Source organism: Anomaloglossus baeobatrachus, chromosome 12 (assembly GCF_048569485.1).
Source record: "Anomaloglossus baeobatrachus isolate aAnoBae1 chromosome 12, aAnoBae1.hap1, whole genome shotgun sequence".
Taxonomy (NCBI): Eukaryota; Metazoa; Chordata; class Amphibia; order Anura; family Aromobatidae; genus Anomaloglossus; species Anomaloglossus baeobatrachus.
The window spans coordinates 126658042-126680521 of record NC_134364.1 but is presented as its reverse complement, the minus strand read 5'-3'; the positions used below and the strand labels follow the sequence as shown (position 1 = coordinate 126680521).

The following is a 22480-nucleotide window of genomic DNA, read 5'->3' as shown; positions in this document are numbered from 1 at the left end:
TATATACCAGAATGAAGCCATGATGGGGAATATATACCAGGAGGGGGCCATGAAAGGGACATATATAACAGAATTTGGCCATGATAGCGATATATACCAGGATGGGCCCATACATACCAAGATGGGCCATGATGGGACCATATATACCAGGATGGGCAATGATGGGAACATATATACCAGGGTGGGGCCATATATGCCAGGCTATATCCATGATCGGGGTCATACACTAGGGTGAGGCCATAATGGGGACATATACCAGGATGGGATCATATATACCAGGATATAGGCATGATATTGGTCATACACCAGGATGGGGCCATGATGGGAAGATATAGTATGATGGGGATATATATACCTGCATAGGGCCATGATAGTGGACAGATATACCAGGATAAGACCATATATACTAGGATATAGCCATGATGGGGGTCATACACCAGGATGTGGCCATGTAGTGGACATATTTACCAGGATGGGGGACATATTTACCAGGATGGGGGATATTGGTACAGGATGTGAGACATAGCTACACGATGAAGGGGACAGGGGGGGGGGGGGGGCAACTTGTATGTCTTTATAGGATTTAGAATGCTACAATGGCCCATACATCTGATGGGGGGGGGCCCAGGCTCAAACTCTGCACCAGGGCTCATCAGACTGTAGTTATGCCACTGATCAGAACGGTTCACATCTTCCACAGCCGGCAGAGCTTCCACACTCTCGCCTATAGGCACTGCTCTGCTGTGCTCCGAGTCGGTTCTGCAAGTGGCCCAGTATGCTCCAACGATATGATCTGCCTCTAAGGCCTCCTTCACACGTCCGTGAAAATCACGCACGTTTTTCACAGACGTGTCAAAGGTGCGTATTGCCATCCGTGTGCCGTGTTTATGGCACACGTGTGTTCTCTGTGTGTTATCCGTGATAACACACGGAGAACGGGAACTTTCTGCTCACCTGTCCCTGGCGTTACTGTCCGTGGTGCTGATCTTCGGTCTCCGGCCCTGTTGATTCCAGCCCGCAGTGGAGTGAATATGCAATGAGCATAATGAGCGGGGGTCGGAAGCAAGTGCCAGCAACGGCAGAGACAGCAGGGCTGGAGAAGGTGAGTACAGAATTTCTTTTTATATCACAGGCACGTGTGTTTTCTCCCGTGTGTGTCCGTGTGACACCCATGATGCCGGAGAAAAACAGACATGTCTATGTGTGGAGCACACGGGCACACGTATGCTCCACACGGACACACGGCCCATGGCAAAACACAGACGTGAGCGCAGACCCATTGATTTTAATGGGTCTACGTGTGCCTGTGTCTCCGGCACGTGAGGAAACGTACCAAACACGTACCAGAGACACGGACGTGTGAAGGAGGCCTAAGACATACACTTGTGTCTTGGTATTAAGCCTCTTTGTCATTCTTCTTTGGCTGTGCACCTTATTCTGCTTCTGGCCTTCACTGTTTCGGACGTTCTGCGTCCTCACTCCTCCTTTCTGCCTGTGGCCTCCAGAGTTGTAGGTCCTCACTCCACCCATGTCTTCCAGCTGCTGCATCAGGCCCCAGGATCCGTGTGCCCAGCCGGCCCAGGGGTGTAGAAGATCCACCTCATCAGGTGAGCCTGAACACAGAAGCCCTGAGCATGGTGGTGGGTACGAGGCTCACAGGGCGAAGCTTTCTGCTCAGCTCTAGTTTACGTCATGTAGGACAGGACAAGTCCTCTGTGAGAGGTACAGCCCCTGCCCCACCACAACAGAAATCTGTATTTCTTGTGAATACATCCTAATTATATTAGTAAATTACAGGGGTTGTGTAATCTTCAATTAATGGATCCTCCTACAATGATCCAGAGCAGGCATATTGGGCATAAAATGAGGCCATCTTCTGCAGCCTGAGCACTTCTCATTCTTGCGTCTCCTTTATTTCCTAGATGATGAGATCTTGGAGTTTCGCCAGCAGCTTTGTCAGTATGAAGATCACGCCTTGAGGAGGATACATGAGTATTTCCAGGAGGATCTGCTCCACATTGTACAGAACCTGCATATAACATCACTTCTGAGTGAGCTGAAGTCGCAGCACGTCCCTGATGTTGAGGTGAGACGTGACCTGCCGATGTTCTCCACCAGGGCTTCAGATTAGCAAATGTCGCCATGAAGGGCTGGATTCTAATTCACACCGAAGAGTAAAACGTAGAACAATTTACATCTTGGTAGAAGCAGCAGATTATATGTATTGAAGAACACCTCCATTAGTGTCAGTCCTCTACCATTCCCACAGAGTATGTCATATAACATACACTACAGTTCAAAAGTTTGGGGTCACCAGACAATTTTGTCTTTTCCATGAAGAATCCTACTTTTATTTATCAAATGAGTTGCATAATGAATAGAGAATATCGTCCAGACAGTGACGAGGTCAGAAATAATAATTTCCTCTTCACACTTTGCTTTCGGCACAGAACGCTCCTTTGCAGCAATTCCAGCTTTGCAGAGCTTTGGCATTCTAGCTGTTAATTTGCGGAGGTAATCTGGAGATATTTCACCCCCATGCTTCCCCCCCCCCCCTTGATGGGCTCTTTTTGGCACCATACGGTCAAGCAGCTCCACAACAGCTCTATAGGGTTGAGGTCTGGTGACTGGGCCCCTCCATTACAGATAGATACCAGCTGCCGGCCTCTTCCCTAAATAGTTCATGCATAATTTGGAGGTGGCTTTGGGTCATTGTCCTGTTGTAGGATGAAATTGGCTCCAATCAAGCGCTGTCCACAGGGTATGGCATGACATTGCAAAATGGAGGGATAGCCTTCCTTATTCAAAATCCCTTTGAAGTGACAAGACTGGGAGGCCTCTGGCTGTGTAGTCGTGGCAGCACTGTATTCAAGGCACATCCCTGGCTTCATCACTTCTTTAATGTTGAGAGAGTGTAGGTCGGTGTCTTCATCGGCCGATGCACAAAAAGGCTGCAGGCAAAAGTCCAGATGCAATAAAAACGACATTTATTCACCAAGATAAAACACTCCGGGCAGCAGATTCCGGCAATATTAGTGGAGCTGGGGACACCCTGCCCGAACGCACCCTCTGGTGGGAATATGCCCAAAGTACTCCACTTCCTACGGGCTTCCACTCTTCAGCCAAGCATACACCGGACCCACACCGGCAGAATAGGCTTTGAGGTTGCGTTCACCTCCTTATCTCCGGTGTCCCTTGATGGTCCGCTCACACAATCACACTTGCCGCTGCAGATGTGCACTCTCCGCTGCCCCGGATTCTCTCTCTGCACACACATTCAGACCTTGCCTAGATATCCGGCCGACTCCTCCTCCCCGGTGGCAACAGCCGTCCCACCCGGCCACTAGGGGGGTGCCCTAACACATCATATACAATAATAAAAATCAACACTTTTAATAATCACAATGCCGGGTAACTATGCTAAACTAGTAGGGGGTAGGCCCACCCACTACATGCCTCCCCTCTTAAAATCCGAGCCTCCCGGCAAGGCTCTAAAACTTTAAACATATTGACACATAAAAACCTTTTGGGTCAGTCCTCAACAGCGGCACCAGTTCAGCGGCACTCCCGGTCTTTAGGGGCGCTTAATGGCGCAGCAGCGCTCCCGGTCTCTGGATAGCGCCCGGAGGCTTCAATAGCGCTCCCGGTCTTTGCTGAAGGTGCCCGGAGGCTTCAAAAGCGCTCCCGGTCTTAGATGGGGCGACTGCCCGTACAAACACACAGAAGGGAGCTCGTCCCGTGAAACTTTAAAAGAACTTCTGCCGGCTAAACGGCGCCGGACTTAAACAACAGATCAGCAGTGGTGACTTACTCTGGGGGCCAGGCCCTCTTCCATTCCTCCGCTTGGGCCTGGATGTATGCCCCCAGGGATTGTCCCGGCTGCTGACGGATCCTCTGGAAGGACGCAGGGGCGTAGGGTGGCTCCACAGGCGCAGCTGCTGCAGCTCCTCTCGGTGGTGAAGGCGTCGCTGCCCCTGACAATCTTGCTGGTAACGGCGGCGGCGTCAATGCTGAGACTGGGTAGAGTGGAGGCGGGTCTTCGTTTCCCGCTCTTAAACGGACTCCACCCCCAGCCTCACGCATCATCTTGACTCCTCCGCTGAGGTACTTCTTTTTCTTCTTCCGTGCCCTGGAGCTGGCGCCTCCCCTCTTTGGGCGGAGTACTCCATGCTTTCTCTTCGGCACCGGCCAGCCCCAGGCTCTTCTTTCGGCGCCAACTTTTCGCGCGCTCTCGTTATCTTCACAGACGACGGCCATCTTGCCGCCATCTTGTGCCCGGTCCGACGCCTTGGGCACTTCTTCCTCCCACCATGGGACTGGAAATCTGTTCTCATAGCCCGGAGACGGTGCACTCGGCACCACTTGGTCTCCGGCTTCTTGGGTTCCTGGCAGGGGAATCGTATCCTGCCGACTACGCCACTTGAAGTGACAAGACTGGGAGGCCTCTGGCTGTGTAGTCGTGGCAGCACTGTATTCAAGGCACATCCCTGGCTTCATCACTTCTTTAATGTTGAGAGAGTGTATGTCGGTGTCTTCATCGGCCGATGCACAAAAAGGCTGCAGGCAAAAGTCCAGATGCAATAAAAACGACATTTATTCACCAAGATAAAACACTCCGGGCAGCAGATTCCGGCAATATTAGTGGAGCTGGGGACACCCTGCCCGAACGCACCCTCTGGTGGGAATATGCCCAAAGTACTCCACTTCCTACGGGCTTCCACTCTTCAGCCAAGCATACACCGGACCCACACCGGCAGAATAGGCTTTGAGGTTGCGTTCACCTCCTTATCTCCGGTGTCCCTTGATGGTCCGCTCACACAATCACACTTGCCGCTGCAGATGTGCACTCTCCGCTGCCCCGGATTCTCTCTCTGCACACACATTCAGACCTTGCCTAGATATCCGGCCGACTCCTCCTCCCCGGTGGCAACAGCCGTCCCACCCGGCCACTAGGGGGGTGCCCTAACACATCATATACAATAATAAAAATCAACACTTTTAATAATCACAATGCCGGGTAACTATGCTAAACTAGTAGGGGGTAGGCCCACCCACTACACCTTTTATATTGTACAAATCTCCCAGCACCAAAGCAACCCCAGACCATCACATTTCCTCCACCATGGTTGACAGATGGCGTCAGGCATTCTTCCAGCCTCTTTTCAGTAGTTCTGCGTCTCACAAATGTTCTTCTGTGTGATCCAAACACCTCACACTTGGATTCATCTGTCCATAACACTTTTTCCAATCTTCCTTTGTCCAATGTCTGTGTTCTTTTGCCCATATTAATCTTTTCCTGTTATTAGCCAGTCTCAGATATGGCTTTTTCTTTGCCTCTCTGCCCTGAAGGCCGGCATCCCGGAGTCTCCTCTTCACTGTAGACGTTGACACTGGTGTTTGGCAAGTACTATTTAATGAAGCTGCCAGTTGAGGACCTGTGAGGCGTGGATTTCTCACACTAGAGACTGTAATGTACTTGTCTTGTTGTCAGTTGTGCAGAGCGGCCTCACACTTCTTTCTACTCTCGTTAGAGCCTATTTGTGCTCTCCTCTGAAGGGAGTAGTACACACCGTTGTAGGAATTCTTCAGTTTCTTGCATGGAATATCCTTTGTTTCTAAGAACAAGAATAGACTGTTGAGTTTCACATGAAAGTTCTCTTTTTCTGGCCATTTTGAGAGTTGAATGGAACCAACAAATGTAATGCTCCAGATTCTCAACTAGCTCAAAGGAAGGTCAGTTTTATAGCTTCTCTAATCAGCAGAACTGTTTTCAGCTGTGCTAACATACCTGCACAAGGGTTTTCAAGGGATTTCTAAACATCCATTAGCCTTCCAGCACAGTTAGCAAACACAATGTACCATTAGAACACTGGAGTGGGGGTTGTTGGAAATGGGCCTCTATACACCTATGAAGACATTGCATTAAAATCAGACGTTTGCAGCGAGAATAGTCATTTACCACATAACAATGTATAGAGGGGATTTCTGTTTAATTTAATGTTAGTTTCATTGAAAACAAATGTGCTTTTCTTTCAAAAATAAGGAACTATCTAAGTGGCCCTAAACTTCTGAGCTGTAGCGTGTCTTACTGCTTCTCCCCATTCACTATATCCATCTTTCTCTGGACTATACAGACAGACATGATGTGTGTGTTAACGCTTTGCTATCCATTGTCTCTGTATAATAACCCTTATGTGGGATCTTGCTTTTGTTTTAGAGATACCGGTGTCTGGAAAATGACAGAAAAAAATTAGCCCGAACGTTACTGAATGATATTGGCTCTGGAAGGAAAGAAGCTGTGATTGGATTTTGGATCAGTCTCTATGCGTTACATAAGAGGCACCCATCCCCCGGCCTGGACGCGGTACTGGATGAGCTCCGGCACAGAGGTAGCCGACACGCAATAGATGACTGCTGCACTATAGATGCCGGGTGTGCTGAGCTGTCAGTATGTTGATTGACAGCTCAATTGACCGATCTAGAGAAGTAGCGTGATGTGTTCAGTGACAGCTCAGCCGTCCAATCAGAGACTGGTGGGAGGTCCTAGGTTTTCCCGGTGTGTCCTGTTCGGTGTGATGGCCCGGCTATTTAGCGGAGCGGTCCGCCCCCGAACACTCACAGCTTTACTCTTCAGTTCAGTTGTGCTAGTTGGCCTCTTGTATCTGGGCTCTGGGAAATAATCTTTTGCTGCCTGACCATTGCCATTTTTTGACCATCCTAGTGCCTTGTTCTTCTGCTCTGGACCCCCAGGTTTTCTGACTCCGGACTGTGACCTGACTACGCCTCTGCCTAGCCCCTTAATCTTAAAACGATCTCCTGGTACCTGACCCTGGAACGTTTGACTATCATGAATTACGACTAACCCATATAGTGACTGGCATCCCAATAACATTGTATATGAAATGTCAGTCATTAATAATGGTCACGTTAGCGGGTGTGGACCCATTGTGCCATGGACTGAGCTTACCCTGGGGGCCGTGACTAAGTGCCTACTGGGTTTTCACCAGAGCCTCTGATGGTGAGGAGGGACTGGGCCACCGGCAGACACCAGGTACCAGTCCAGGGCAGTCCCTGGTACTGCAGCAGCTGACCCAGAAGTCAGGGACGCAGGTACGGAGGGCAGACAGGAAGGAGCGGGTAGAGGAGGCTGACTGGACAGAGTATGTTCAAAAGACAGGCAGGATGGGACCAGGAACTGGAGAAAGGTGGGACGGGACAGGTGCTGGAGACTGATAGGACAGGACTGGATCAATCAGCCGGAGGCGGAATCGGAGAATGACAAAATGGGATAGCAACACCAGAGTAGAGTACCAGCAGGAACAGGAACCCTAGGAACCTAACTGCTCAGGTATCTCCCTACAGGTGAAGGTGCCTTAAATACTCAGGGACTCTCAGCCATAGGCTGGGGAACACTTAATGCGAGTGTACCACCCCCGTGACAGCAGCCGGGCTGCTCGGATCCAGATCCGCGGTGGCTCGAGGGGTCTCCGAACCCGGGGGTCATGCGGCCACTCAAATTAAGGGAGTATTTACAGAGGATAGTGTCTAAAGTTCGTGACGCCACCCGTGGTGTGTGGTAAGGTGGAGTACCACCGCTGCAGCTGAGAGTACCTAGGGGTTATGGAGTGGGCAGACAGGTGTTAGACTCCCTCCACGGGTAGGGGGATGCCCCGGGGCTCGGTGATGGTAAGGGAGTGCCGTTAAATGCAAGGGGGTTGGAAGGCAGGGAGCAGGGAACTCACAGTTAGTAGTGGTGGTGCTGGATGAGCTGGTGCTGCTTTGGAAGGTCAGTAAACACACAGATTGTAATTAAACCAAAAGTCCAGTAGTACCGCTGCCGCTGAGGAGGGGAGCTCGTCCAAGTGACCGTTCCCAATGATATTGCTTGGTGTGTTCCAGTCTAGTCCGACCTTCTGGGAGCTTTTACAACTCAGCCCCTCACACTCTGAGGGCTGCTGCCTCGCTGTCCTGGGAGCTCCAACTCTCCAGCCTGCTCTCTCCCTGAGAGCTACTTGAGAGCTACTACTCTCCTTGCTCCCCTGCTGATGACTGCCCTGTCACCTCCCACCCGTCTGCCTGACTCTAAGGTGGGCGGCCCTTTCTCCAATGGACCTACCCACTGGTGTGTGTGTGAATGAGATTTGCATGCTGGTGTTTGCAACATCATTAGGTGGCACCTGGAACCAAGGAGGAGATGGATAGTGCACGGAAAGGAAAATTGTGCAATACCCTGTGATGACCTGATAGTCCAGGGGCATCACACGAGCGCCACATACAGTGAGTGCCACCATTACAGTGCATGCCACAGAGCTGCACAGTGAGAGGTACCCCTACAATACCCCACAGAGCTCCACAGTCATTGCTACTACTACAGTGAGAGCCACAGAGCTCCACATAAAGTGAATCAAATATTTACAGTGAGCGTCACCATTACAGTGCATGCCACAGAGCTGCACAGTGAGAGGTACCCCTACAGTGAGTGCCACCACTGCAGTGAGAGCCAAAAGAGCTCCACATTAAGTGAGTGCCATATTTACAGCGAGTGCCACCATTACAGTGAGTGCTATAGAGTTACACAGTGAGCGGTACCCCTAAAGTGAGTGCCACAGAGCTCCACAGTGAATGCCACCACTACAATGAGCGCCACAGAGCTGCACAGTGAGAGGTACCCCTACACTAAGTGCCACAGAGCTCCACAGTGAGTGCCACCAATACAGTGAGAGCCACAGAGCTCTACATAAAGTGAGTGCCACAATTAAAGTGAGCGCCACCATTGCAGTGAGTGCTATAGTGTTACACAGGGAAGAATACCCCTACAGTGAGTGCCACAGAGCTCCACATAAAGTGAGTGCCAACTACAGTGCATTCTACAGAAATTGGTAAGTTCTGATCTAGTAATAACAAAAACAAATCCCAAATAGTCTAAATCAGTTAACCTTGGTCATTAGTGGGTGCACGTGGTCTCTGCTGTTTTTTGTTTGTCTTAGATCCAGCCCCTTGCTCTGATCACTGCATGTTACTTATATTTGTGCCCCCTGCACTGATGATGTCTGTACTGAAACAAATCACTCATCTGTCATTTGTTATTAGGTGATTCGCTGCTGGACCAAATCCTACTGGATAAATGCGGACACACACTTAACTTACAAATAAAAGGTAAAAATCACAGCAAATAAATGTAATAGAAATAATTCTCAGTTTTCATAACACTAAAATGTACAGAGCAGGAGCACGGCGGTGACGGGAGAACCCGAGTCCAAGAGCATGTAATGTACAGAGCAGGAGTACGGCGGTGACGGGAGAACCCGAGTCCAAGAGCATGTAATGTACAGAGCAGGAGCACGGCGGTGACGGGAGAACCCGAGTCCAAGAGCTTGTAATGTACAGAGCAGGAGCACGGCGGTGACGGGAGAACCCGAGTCCAAGAGCTTGTAATGTACAGAGCAGGAGCATGGCGGTGACGGGAGAACCCGAGTCCAAGAGCATGTAATGTACAGAGCAGGAGCACGGCGGTGACGGGAGAACCCGAGTCCAAGAGCATGTAATGTACAGAGCAGGAGTACGGCGGTGACGGGAGAACCCGAGTCCAAGAGCATGTAATGTACAGAGCAGGAGTACGGCGGTGACGGGAGAAGCCGAGTCCAAGAGCTTGTAATGTACAGAGCAGGAGCATGGCGGTGACGGGAGAAGCCGAGTCCAAGAGCTTGTAATGTACAGAGCAGGAGCACGGCGGTGACGGGAGAAGCCGAGTCCAAGAGCTTGTAATGTACAGAGCAGGAGCACGGCGGTGACGGGAGAAGCCGAGTCCAAGAGCTTGTAATGTACAGAGCAGGAGCACGGCGGTGACGGGAGAAGCCGAGTCCAAGAGCTTGTAATGTACAGAGCAGGAGCACAGCGGTGACGGGAGAAGCCGAGTCCAAGAGCTTGTAATGTACAGAGCAGGAGCACGGCGGTGACGGGAGAAGCCGAGTCCAAGAGCTTGTAATGTACAGAGCAGGAGCACGGCGGTGACGGGAGAAGCAGAGTCCAAGAGCTTGTAATGTACAGAGCAGGAGCACGGCGGTGACGGGAGAAGCCGAGTCCAAGAGCTTGTAATGTACAGAGCAGGAGCACGGCGGTGACGGGAGAAGCCGAGTCCAAGAGCTTGTAATGTACAGAGCAGGAGCACAGCGCAGACGGGAGAAGCTGAGTCCAAGAGCTTGTAATGTACAGAGCAGGAGCACGGCGGTGACGGGAGAAGCCGAGTCCAAGAGCTTGTAATGTACAGAGCAGGAGCATGGCGGTGACGGGAGAAGCCGAGTCCAAGAGCTTGTAATGTACAGAGCAGGAGCACGGCGGTGACGGGAGAACCCGAGTCCAAGAGCTTGTAATGTACAGAGCAGGAGCACGGCGGTGACGGGAGAAGCCGAGTCCAAGAGCTTGTAATGTACAGAGCAGGAGCACAGCGGTGACGGGAGAAGCCGAGTCCAAGAGCTTGTAATGTACAGAGCAGGAGCACGGCGGTGACGGGAGAAGCCGAGTCCAAGAGCTTGTAATGTACAGAGCAGGAGCACGGCGGTGACGGGAGAAGCCGAGTCCAAGAGCTTGTAATGTTCAGAGCAGGAGCACGGCGGTGACGGGAGAAGCCGAGTCCAAGAGCTTGTAATGTACAGAGCAGGAGCACGGCGGTGACGGGAGAAGCCGAGTCCAAGAGCTTGTAATGTACAGAGCAGGAGCACGGCGGTGACGGGAGAAGCCGAGTCCAAGAGCTTGTAATGTACAGAGCAGGAGCACGGCGGTGACGGGAGAAGCAGAGTCCAAGAGCTTGTAATGTACAGAGCAGGAGCACGGCGGTGACGGGAGAAGCCGAGTCCAAGAGCTTGTAATGTACAGAGCAGGAGCACGGCGGTGACGGGAGAAGCCGAGTCCAAGAGCTTGTAATGTACAGAGCAGGAGCACGGCGGTGACGGGAGAAGCCGAGTCCAAGAGCTTGTAATGTACAGAGCAGGAGCACGGCGGTGACGGGAGAAGCCGAGTCCAAGAGCTTGTAATGTACAGAGCAGGAGCACGGCGGTGACGGGAGAAGCCGAGTCCAAGAGCTTGTAATGTACAGAGCAGGAGCACGGCGGTGACGGGAGAAGCCGAGTCCAAGAGCTTGTAATGTACAGAGCAGGAGCACGGCGGTGACGGGAGAAGCCGAGTCCAAGAGCTTGTAATGTACAGAGCAGGAGCACGGCGGTGACGGGAGAAGCCGAGTCCAAGAGCTTGTAATGTACAGAGCAGGAGCACGGCGGTGACGGGAGAACCCGAGTCCAAGAGCTTGTAATGTACAGAGCAGGAGCACGGCGGTGACGGGAGAACCCGAGTCCAAGAGCTTGTAATGTACAGAGCAGGAGCACGGCGGTGACGGGAGAACCCGAGTCCAAGAGCTTGTAATGTACAGAGCAGGAGCACGGCGGTGACGGGAGAAGCCGAGTCCAAGAGCTTGTAATGTACAGAGCAGGAGCACGGCGGTGACGGGAGAAGCCGAGTCCAAGAGCTTGTAATGTACAGAGCAGGAGCACGGCGGTGACGGGAGAAGCCGAGTCCAAGAGCTTGTAATGTACAGAGCAGGAGCACGGCGGTGACGGGAGAAGCCGAGTCCAAGAGCTTGTAATGTACAGAGCAGGAGCACGGCGGTGACGGGAGAACCCGAGTCCAAGAGCTTGTAATGTACAGAGCAGGAGCACGGCGGTGACGGGAGAACCCGAGTCCAAGAGCTTGTAATGTACAGAGCAGGAGCACGGCGGTGACGGGAGAACCCGAGTCCAAGAGCTTGTAATGTACAGAGCAGGAGCACGGCGGTGACGGGAGAAGCCGAGTCCAAGAGCTTGTAATGTACAGAGCAGGAGCACGGCGGTGACGGGAGAACCCGAGTCCAAGAGCTTGTAATGTACAGAGCAGGAGCACGGCGGTGACGGGAGAAGCCGAGTCCAAGAGCTTGTAATGTACAGAGCAGGAGCACGGCGGTGACGGGAGAAGCCGAGTCCAAGAGCTTGTAATGTACAGAGCAGGAGCACGGCGGTGACGGGAGAACCCGAGTCCAAGAGCTTGTAATGTACAGAGCAGGAGCACGGCGGTGACGGGAGAACCCGAGTCCAAGAGCTTGTAATGTACAGAGCAGGAGCACGGCGGTGACGGGAGAAGCCGAGTCCAAGAGCTTGTAATGTACAGAGCAGGAGCACGGCGGTGACGGGAGAAGCCGAGTCCAAGAGCTTGTAATGTACAGAGCAGGAGCACGGCGGTGACGGGAGAAGCCGAGTCCAAGAGCTTGTAATGTACAGAGCAGGAGCACGGCGGTGACGGGAGAAGCCGAGTCCAAGAGCTTGTAATGTACAGAGCAGGAGCACGGCGGTGACGGGAGAAGCCGAGTCCAAGAGCTTGTAATGTACAGAGCAGGAGCACGGCGGTGACGGGAGAAGCCGAGTCCAAGAGCTTGTAATGTACAGAGCAGGAGCACGGCGGTGACAGGAGAAGCCGAGTCCATGAGCATGTAATGTACAGAGCAGGAGCACGGCGGTGACGGGAGAAGCCGAGTCCAAGAGCTTGTAATGTACAGAGCAGGAGCACGGCGGTGGCGGGAGAAGCCGAGTCCAAGAGCTTGTAATGTACAGAGCAGGAGCACGGCTGTGACGGGAGAAGCCGAGTCCAAGAGCTTGTAATGTACAGAGCAGGAGCACGGCGGTGGCGGGAGAAGCCGAGTCCAAGAGCTTGTAATGTACAGAGCAGGAGCACGGCTGTGACGGGAGAAGCCGAGTCCAAGAGCTTGTAATGTACAGAGCAGGAGCACGGCGGTGACGGGAGAAGCCGAGTCCAAGAGCTTGTAATGTACAGAGCAGGAGCACGGCGGTGACGGGAGAAGCCGAGTCCAAGAGCTTGTAATGTACAGAGCAGGAGCACGGCGGTGACGGGAGAAGCAGAGTCCAAGAGCTTGTAATGTACAGAGCAGGAGCACGGTGGTGACGGGAGAACCCGAGTCCAAGAGCTTGTAATGTACAGAGCAGGAGTACGGCGGTGACGGGAGAAGCAGAGTCCAAGAGCTTGTAATGTACAGAGCAGGAGCACGGCGGTGACGGGAGAAGCCGAGTCCAAGAGCTTGTAATGTACAGAGCAGGAGCACGGCGGTGACGGGAGAACCCGAGTCCATGAGCATGTAATGTACAGAGCAGGAGCACGGCGGTGACGGGAGAAGCCAAGTCCAAGAGCTTGTAATGTACAGAGCAGGAGTACGGCGGTGACGGGAGAACCCGAGTCCAAGAGCATGTAATGTACAGAGCAGGAGCACGGCGGTGACGGGAGAAGCCAAGTCCAAGAGCTTGTAATGTACAGAGCAGGAGCACGGCGGTGACGGGAGAAGCCGAGTCCATGAGCATGTAATGTACAGAGCAGGAGCACGGCGGTGACGGGAGAAGCCGAGTCCAAGAGCTTGTAATGTACAGAGCAGGAACACGGCGGTGGCGGGAGAAGCCGAGTCCAAGAGCTTGTAATGTACAGAGCAGGAGCACGGCGGTGACGGGAGAAGCCGAGTCCATGAGCATGTAATGTACAGAGCAGGAGTACGGCGGTGACGGGAGAAGCCGAGTCCATGAGCATGTAATGTACAGAGCAGGAGTACGGCGGTGACGGGAGAAGCCGAGTCCATGAGCATGTAATGTACAGAGCAGGAGTACGGCGGTGACGGGAGAAGCCGAGTCCATGAGCATGTAATGTACAGAGCAGGAGCACAGCGGTGACGGGAGAAGCCGAGTCCAAGAGCTTGTAATGTACAGAGCAGGAGCACGGCGGTGACGGGAGAAGCCGAGTCCATGAGCATGTAATGTACAGAGCAGGAGCACTGCGGTGACGGGAGAAGCCGAGTCCAAGAGCTTGTAATGTACAGAGCAGGAGCACGGCGGTGACGGGAGAAGCCGAGTCCATGAGCATGTAATGTACAGAGCAGGAGCACGGCGGTGACGGGAGAAGCCGAGTCCATGAGCATGTAATGTACAGAGCAGGAGTACGGCGGTGACGGGAGAAGCCGAGTCCATGAGCATGTAATGTACAGAGCAGGAGCACAGCGGTGACGGGAGAAGCCGAGTCCAAGAGCTTGTAATGTACAGAGCAGGAGCACGGCGGTGACGGGAGAAGCCGAGTCCATGAGCATGTAATGTACAGAGCAGGAGCACTGCGGTGACGGGAGAAGCCGAGTCCAAGAGCTTGTAATGTACAGAGCAGGAGCACGGCGGTGACGGGAGAAGCCGAGTCCATGAGCATGTAATGTACAGAGCAGGAGTACGGCGGTGACGGGAGAAGCCGAGTCCATGAGCATGTAATGTACAGAGCAGGAGTACGGCGGTGACGGGAGAAGCCGAGTCCATGAGCATGTAATGTACAGAGCAGGAGCACAGCGGTGACGGGAGAACCCGAGTCCAAGAGCTTGTAATGTACAGAGCAGGAGTACGGCGGTGACGGGAGAAGCCAAGTCCAAGAGCTTGTAATGTACAGAGCAGGAGCACGGCGGTGACGGGAGAAGCCGAGTCCAAGAGCTTGTAATGTACAGAGCAGGAGTACGGCGGTGACGGGAGAAGCCGAGTCCAAGAGCTTGTAATGTACAGAGCAGGAGCACGGCGGTGACGGGAGAAGCCGAGTCCAAGAGCTTGTAATGTACAGAGCAGGAGTACGGCGGTGACGGGAGAAGCCGAGTCCAAGAGCTTGTAATGTACAGAGCAGGAGCACGGCGGTGACGGGAGAAGCCGAGTCCAAGAGCTTGTAATGTACAGAGCAGGAGCACGGCGGTGACGGGAGAAGCCGAGTCCAAGAGCTTGTAATGTACAGAGCAGGAGCACGGCGGTGACGGGAGAAGCCGAGTCCAAGAGCTTGTAATGTACAGAGCAGGAGCACGGCGGTGACGGGAGAAGCCGAGTCCAAGAGCTTGTAATGTATAGAGCAGGAGCACGGCGGTGACGGGAGAAGCCAAGTCCAAGAGCTTGTAATGTACAGAGCAGGAGCACGGCGGTGACGGGAGAAGCCGAGTCCAAGAGCTTGTAATGTACAGAGCAGGAGCACGGCGGTGACGGGAGAAGCCAAGTCCAAGAGCTTGTAATGTACAGAGCAGGAGCACGGCGGTGACGGGAGAAGCCGAGTCCAAGAGCTTGTAATGTACAGAGCAGGAGCACGGCGGTGACGGGAGAAGCCGAGTCCAAGAGCTTGTAATGTACAGAGCAGGAGCACGGCGGTGACGGGAGAAGCCGATTCCAAGAGCTTGTAATGTACAGAGCAGGAGCACGGCGGTGACGGGAGAAGCCAAGTCCAAGAGCTTGTAATGTACAGAGCAGGAGCACGGCGGTGACGGGAGAAGCCGAGTCCAAGAGCTTGTAATGTACAGAGCAGGAGCACGGCGGTGACGGGAGAAGCCGAGTCCAAGAGCTTGTAATGTACTGTAAATGGATAAAACGGTAGAAATAATCTTCCGATAATAGTACCAGAACATCATAAATAATATAACATGATTACAATAAGATACATAATCGTGCCATTAATACATAAATGCATAATTACAGTAAAATCCATAATGCAATAAGCATAATATCACAACATGATTCGGGTGTCTCCAATAATAACACATAGATACTTGAATATATTCATATCGAAATTTTCACTGTGGCGCTTGCAGTTGACAAGGCACTGTGCCATAGAAAAGTCACATGCAGAAGAAAAAAAGAATATGATAGAATCTAAAAGAGAAAAAGGTGAAAGAAAAATTAAAATCAGTACTCTCAAAACTAAAAACATCATAAAAAAGAGGAAAAGCTATTATTTTCATTGAGGCCAGATGGATGTGTCGTATTCAACGTCCATATCCATCTGGCCTCAAGTTGAGCCAAACGCACACTAATGGCTCCACCCCTGGCATCGACATTAAGCATGTCAATGCCTTTAACTTTAAGGCCCCTTGCATCCGAGCTATGGTGTAATTTGAGGTGTCTTGGTAAGGTCTTAAGAGTGGATGCGTCCTCAACGGTGGCGGCCGCCAAAATTCCCAACACATGCTCCCTGACCCGTATTTTAAGTTGTCTGGTAGTCAACCCGATATAAATTTTGCCGCAACGACAAGTAGCATGATATATCACTGCACAACTAGTGCACGTAATCCGTTGCTTAATAGAAAATATTTTTTGATTGGTGGAATCACAAAAGGAATCAGAGCGCAATATGTTGGGACAGGCAACACACCTACCGCAGGGGACACACCCACCCCGAATCGATGGTAATTTTTGGCCAAACATAGTATGGCTTGAAGGGGGCCTATACTGAGAGCGTACAAGATGATCGTATAAATTTTTAGATCTCCTAATGCCAAACAAAGGCCTTGCAGGAAGGATTTTACAAAGAGTAGGGTCTGCCCTGAGGATAGGCCACGATTTGGATATACAATCTCTCTTGGCAGAAAACTGCGAATGATACTGTGTGATGAATCTAACCGTCTCGTCACATTGTGGCTTCCTCTTAGGGTACAGCAACTGGTCTCGTGTAGCATATTTCGCACGATGGTATGCGTGCTTAATTGACCGGTTGCTGTATCCACGGTCCTTAAACATCTCCATCAATTTTCTAGCTTGAATCTCAAAATCCTCATTTGTTGAGCAAACCCTACGAATTCTTAGAAATTGCTGTACAGGGACTGCTCTGATCATATAGTCAGGATGGAAGGATGAGGCATGAAGAAATGCATTGGGAGCCGTTGGTTTACAGAAAAGATCCGTTTGTATAAATCCCGAAGCATCACGCTTCAGGACCACATCCAGAAAGTCAATCTCGTCATGGTAAAATAAATAAGTCAAATGGATATTACGATCATTGTTATTAATTATAGAAAAAAAATCCTGTAACAAAATAGAAGGCCCCTGCCAGATAAAAAAAAATACCGAGTTACCATATACAAATTAACACTCACCTTACCGCTCACCGTCATTCTCGCGATGTTGGTGCCGGATCTGCTGGAATTCGTGTGACATTATTATGCCACATGAGTATGTTATAATATGCAACACACGCACAAAAATAAAACATGTCCCCAATTTTTCAGCTAAATATTTGGTTTTGTTACAGCTTCTTATTCTGATCTTTATTTTCCGTTTTTCTCTAGATGTCCGGAACAATCACAAGACATATTTACATAGTAAAACTAAGAATCTTGTTGAATCCCAACCTCCGACATGTAACCAGGGAGAGGAAAGTTTTCCATTCTACACACGTTACGTGAACATAATCATTGTCTCCACCGATCACTTCATGGAACGCTCTGAGAATGAGCTCATAGAGACCGGTGAAAAACACGTGGAATATTTCAACAGAAAACAAAATCAACTACAGCACATTTCCCCCAACAAGTTATTCCGTTGGTGTCACCGATCCAGACTGGTGCCACGTATGGTAATGGTGAGCGGAGTGCCCGGTGTAGGGAAGACCACCCTGATGCAGAAGTTTGTCTATGACTGGACGAGGGGCGATCTCTATCAAAGATTCTCCTTTGTGTTTTTCTTCAAATTTCGGGAATTGAACAGACTGGATAATGTTAGTCTGGAGACCCTGATCCTTCACCAGTACCCACATCTGGAGGAGAAGCTCGGGAACATCTTAGAAGATCCAGAGAAACTTCTCTTTATATTTGATGGATTAGATGAAAGTCTTCATACAGTGGATTTCACAACCGATCAATTGTGCTCACATCCTAAGCAGGCCGAACCTTGTGGTCAGATTGTGGTCAGTTTGGTGAGAAAGTCTCTTCTGAATGGTTGTTCCGTTCTGATGACCAGTCGCCCAACCAGACTGGCATCAATAAGTTGTAAGATTTTCCAGAGAGTAGTAGAAATCGTTGGATTTTTTCCAGAGGAACGACAGATTTACTTTGAGACTTTCTTCTCTACCCCTGAACTGGCAGAAAAGGCTTTTACTTACGTGAAGCAGAATGAGACGTTGTACACGTTCTGTTACCTCCCGTCCTACTGCTGGATCATCTGTACAGTGTTATCCAGGAGCTTCCAGGCCGCAAGTAATGATCAGCCGGTGTCATTATTACCAAAAACTGTGACTCAACTCTTTGCCATATTTATCGCCAACATCCTGTCCAATCACAGCCTGCACAAAAGTGGCGCCCAGGAGCTCCTGCGCTCCATCGGGTGGATGGCAGAACATGGGGTCATGAATCACAGGGTTATATTTGATGACCGAGATCTGGAATCTTTCCATGTGGACAAGACATCAAAGCTTTTATCAAGTTTTCTGATGGAATCGGAGGAACCTGTGTCCTATTCCTTCTTACATCTCACTGTGCAGGAATTCTTCTCCGCCTTGGTTCATTATGTGGATTATTCTCCTGAGAAGTTACAGAAATCACTACAAGAAGCCAAAACTCATTCTGATGGCCGTGGTGAAATATTCCTCCGGTTCCTGTGTGGTCTATCAGATAACTCCACCAGGTCAGCCCTAACTGGATATCTGGACACACGAGCAGCTCAGGCCTCCAGAGAAGTCATCACTTGGGTGAAGGACTTATTTTCAGAAGAACAGAGGCCGAACGAAATTAAGGACAGACGACGTCTTCTCAATACATTCTTCTATTTATTTGAAACCCGGAATATGGCTCTGGTACAAGAGTCATTAAAATCACACAGAAGACTGGACCTTTGTTGTGTTCAGATCTCATCTCTGGACTATATGGTGTTGGCATTTATTCTGCAAACCTGCAGAAAACTAGAAGAACTCAATCTATATGGATGCTCCTTATACACTGAAGGAATGGAGACACTGGCACCAGCGTTGGAAAACCTGCAGAATATTAGGTAAAATACGGATTATATTTCATTCATCTGATAAACTTCTTGTATTATAAATCATGTCTGTCATGGCCCCTTTAGACTGATAGATCCAGGCCATGACGACTGGTCATATGCAAGCCAATGAACAGATATTTACTGTGTTTTGTAATCAGGCCAGTAAACGTTCTCCGCGCACATTAATATGACCATTCTGTGACCATATACCGTAATATAATGTCTCCGTACAGGAGAAAAGATAACTTTTTACCACTTGTGTGTTCCTTGTTCTCCAATACACCGCCACGTCCTCTGTAACTTTATTACTGAGATGTCGGTAGTGAGAGGCTTTTATCCACCCAGACCCAACTCTATTGCTCCAACTATGTTCCATGTCGAAAACATGAGCTTTTTCATAATAGTTGCAATCTCTGCTGGGACATCGGCGATACAATAAAAAAGGAAATGTTCCCGACTCCAAGAAAGAGTCTGTCACGATGTGATGACGGTAGGTTAGCGAGGGAAAGTGGCTCCTATACGGTCCCTCACACTAGGGGACCCAAGGCTATCCCTAACCTCTGGATTACCCCTGACGGTGGAGATGCTGGAGTCCTGTGCCTTAGTGTTTTCCTGACCAGAACTAATTTGTTCACCCCTACAGAGAAGTAAGACGGGTGAAATGCTAACACAGGGAAAACACAAAACTCAGACACAATGCAAACATACAGGAATAAACAGTACAAACAGATACAAGACCACAAGGGTCACAGCAGTAACATACAACAGCCACCAGTAAGCCAAACCTCCGACTCCTCAATTTCCCTAACTCCAACTTCCCTCATACATGGCTCCTGTTTAAGTGATAAATTTACTGTGCTAAAATGGTAACATCCGGCTTTTAATAATTATTATGATGCAATAATAAAGCTATTTAGATAGAATATAAAATATATTTATTGGAATACAACCAGGGCTGTGGAGTCAGTAAGCCAAACCTCCGACTCCTCAATTTCTCTGACTCCACGACTCCCTCATACAGGACTCATGTTTGTGATGAATTTACCGTAGTAAAATGGTAACATCCGTCTTTTAATCATTATTATGATGCCAGAATCGAGCTATTTAGATAGAACATAAAATATATTTATTTGAATACAAGCTGAAAACAGAAAAAAAAAATATAAAAAGTAAATATACAATACACTATGCAGTAAGTGGGAAAAAAAACAGTTTTCAACAAAAATGTACAGAATAACATTTGTGCAGTCTGTGAATTTGATCTGAGACATAGTATGGCCTCCATCAGATCCTCCTTCATATATGACCTCAAATCTGACCTCATTAAATTAAGGTTAGAGAACAACGTCTCTATAATAACTTGGGTTTGTGACCACATGGCCAATATCTCTAACAGTCTCCAGTATAAAGCAATTGCTTCATGCACAGTTTTGATGAACTATTGAACTCTTCTACTTTGGGAGCAAGTGAAAAATTTGCTAATATATGGTCAACCTGTTTGCTACAGTTTTGAAATCTTTCTTTCCTGCGACAACGCTTTGCTGCTCTATTTCATCCAAATACTTTTCAAAATTAAACTCATCATCTTATGAGGCTGAAGATATGGCAGCAGTAGCACTGGCAGGATCCAAGTCCTCTTACTCTTGGCAGTGCTGTAGCCTTTCATCCTAACTGCTACCTCTGTCAGAGCTTCTTTTCCTTTAGTAAGCTGTTGCTGATCCAGCAATATATGATAACTTGAGTCCACATAAACCGCTGCCAAAAGTATTTTATTTTCTAATAGCATTTTCTCTCTCCTTTTCATTGAAGCATCAATGCCATCTGCAATTAAACCTCCTATTTGGGACAGGCAAAACAGCAAGTTCTTTCACTCATTCATGAAAATGTCAGGCGTTAAATCCTCAGCTTGTAATTATTTAGTCACTGTCAATGGGTGATGAAGTAATTCCTTCAATTCATCCACCTGTTTCCATTGACCTTCATTTAGTGTTAACTGAGGGTTGGCCATGTCTAGAAGAAAGGGTTTCAGCTCAAGCAATCACTCAATCAAAAAATAAGTGCTGTCCCACTGAGTGGCTTGATCGACAATTGCCCCTTTTCCAGCACGTCTCTTCAAGATGGAATCCATTTTAGGGGTTCTGGCAGCAATAACCAATTTCCTCACTTTGCCAGAGTTCCAGCATGTCCGTTTTGCAGATGATCTCTTATTGCCGGCTGCAACATGTGCACAACACAGCGCATTTGATAAATAGGAGAGATGTGAAGCTGCTTCAACAAGATGATCTCTTTCTAAAGGATGATTTTGCTGTTCTTCTGTTGTAATATCTGCTTGTTCCTCAGTTACAGGAACAGGACTGTGGCTCCATCATAAACATTGTGAAGCCAAAGTTCTAGCTGCTTTTCACCTTCCTTATTCTCATTCATAAGCTTCATTGTACATACCATCAAAAATAATTGGAAACAAGAGTTTTAAGGCTGAATAAAAGTAACAATTTTATTGAATATGAAAAAGTTAAAAAGTTTTTTTCCGTTTTTTCGCGGATTATCGGATGTTATAAGCTTCTTCAGGGAAGGTACCTTCCCTGAAGAAGCTTATAACATCCGATAATCCGCGAAACGCGCGTTGGATGGTCTTTATGCTGCTGTGAGACGTCTAGACAACCACCCTAGCCATGTGTAAGTCTTAGGACTTTATTATTTACAACTTTATGCTGACTCACTCTGTTGCCTTCTGCATAGTAATAGTCATTCTGCTGCCTTCTGCATAGTAATAGTCTGACACTAGTCAGTGGTAACTCACTTTACCTATTACCCTTCTAAATATGCCTTGAGGGCTTTACTTGTCAGCTATTATAGGACTATATCCTTTTATCGACTTCCCATTCCTTGGGTGTTTCTGCCTGGGCTTTCTCACCAGCATGTGGGTTTTCACCCATCTTTTTGCACCTTGATGTTGTAATTATATAAACGAAAAAAAACTTTTTAAATTTTTCATATTCAATAAAATTGTTACTTTTATTCAGCCTTAAAACTCGTTTCCAATTCTTTTTGAAAGTCCTTTATGGAGTGGCATATGCATTAAATACGAGATGTGCATTGCTCAATTATTTATGTATTGTACATACCATGTGTGAAGCATTGTCAATTACAATAGCAAGAGCCTGTTCTAGCAGTTCTGAGAGGAGTGCAGGCGTTCCTTCCTTCCCAGTGTGTTTTTACCCTTAGCTGTAGAGGAGCTTCACTACTTCTGTACATAAAGTGCAGCACAGATTCATCTCAACTAAAAGCCAAGATTCTTTGATCAGGAATAGAACTAACATTTATAGGATATTTCAGAACTTTTCCAAATTCTCATGAAAAAAATATTTAGCACATAGGACATTGAACTACTGTACCCAATTTATTACATATTTTAGGAGTCGGTCCATTTTATACCGACTACACCAAAATGGACACCGACCCCACAACCCTGCCAGGAAGTCTGGATTACAACATCTCACCAGACCAGTATAGACCAACTATAGCAGGCATCTTATACCGACTCCAACTCTGACTCCACCAAAATGGACACCAACTCCGACTCCACAGCCCTGGTAGCAATAATCACTGATTTATGACATGCCATAAAGTGAGGACACTAGTCAGGGATT

The 22480-nt window shown here is 49.1% G+C and overlaps 1 protein-coding gene across 1 annotated transcript in view; it reads left to right on the top strand.

The window, feature by feature from the left end:
* The first annotated feature begins 1634 nt into the window (after positions 1–1634).
* LOC142257683 (NACHT, LRR and PYD domains-containing protein 3-like) overlaps positions 1635–22480 on the top strand; it is a 33829-nt gene continuing 12983 nt past the window's right edge. The window contains exons 1-5 of the mRNA XM_075329819.1: positions 1635–1722; positions 1923–2086; positions 6218–6389; positions 9091–9156; positions 17144–18839. Coding sequence (XP_075185934.1) covers positions 1635–1722; positions 1923–2086; positions 6218–6389; positions 9091–9156; positions 17144–18839 — 2186 coding nt within the window. The remainder of the gene's footprint in view (positions 1723–1922; positions 2087–6217; positions 6390–9090; positions 9157–17143; positions 18840–22480) is intronic.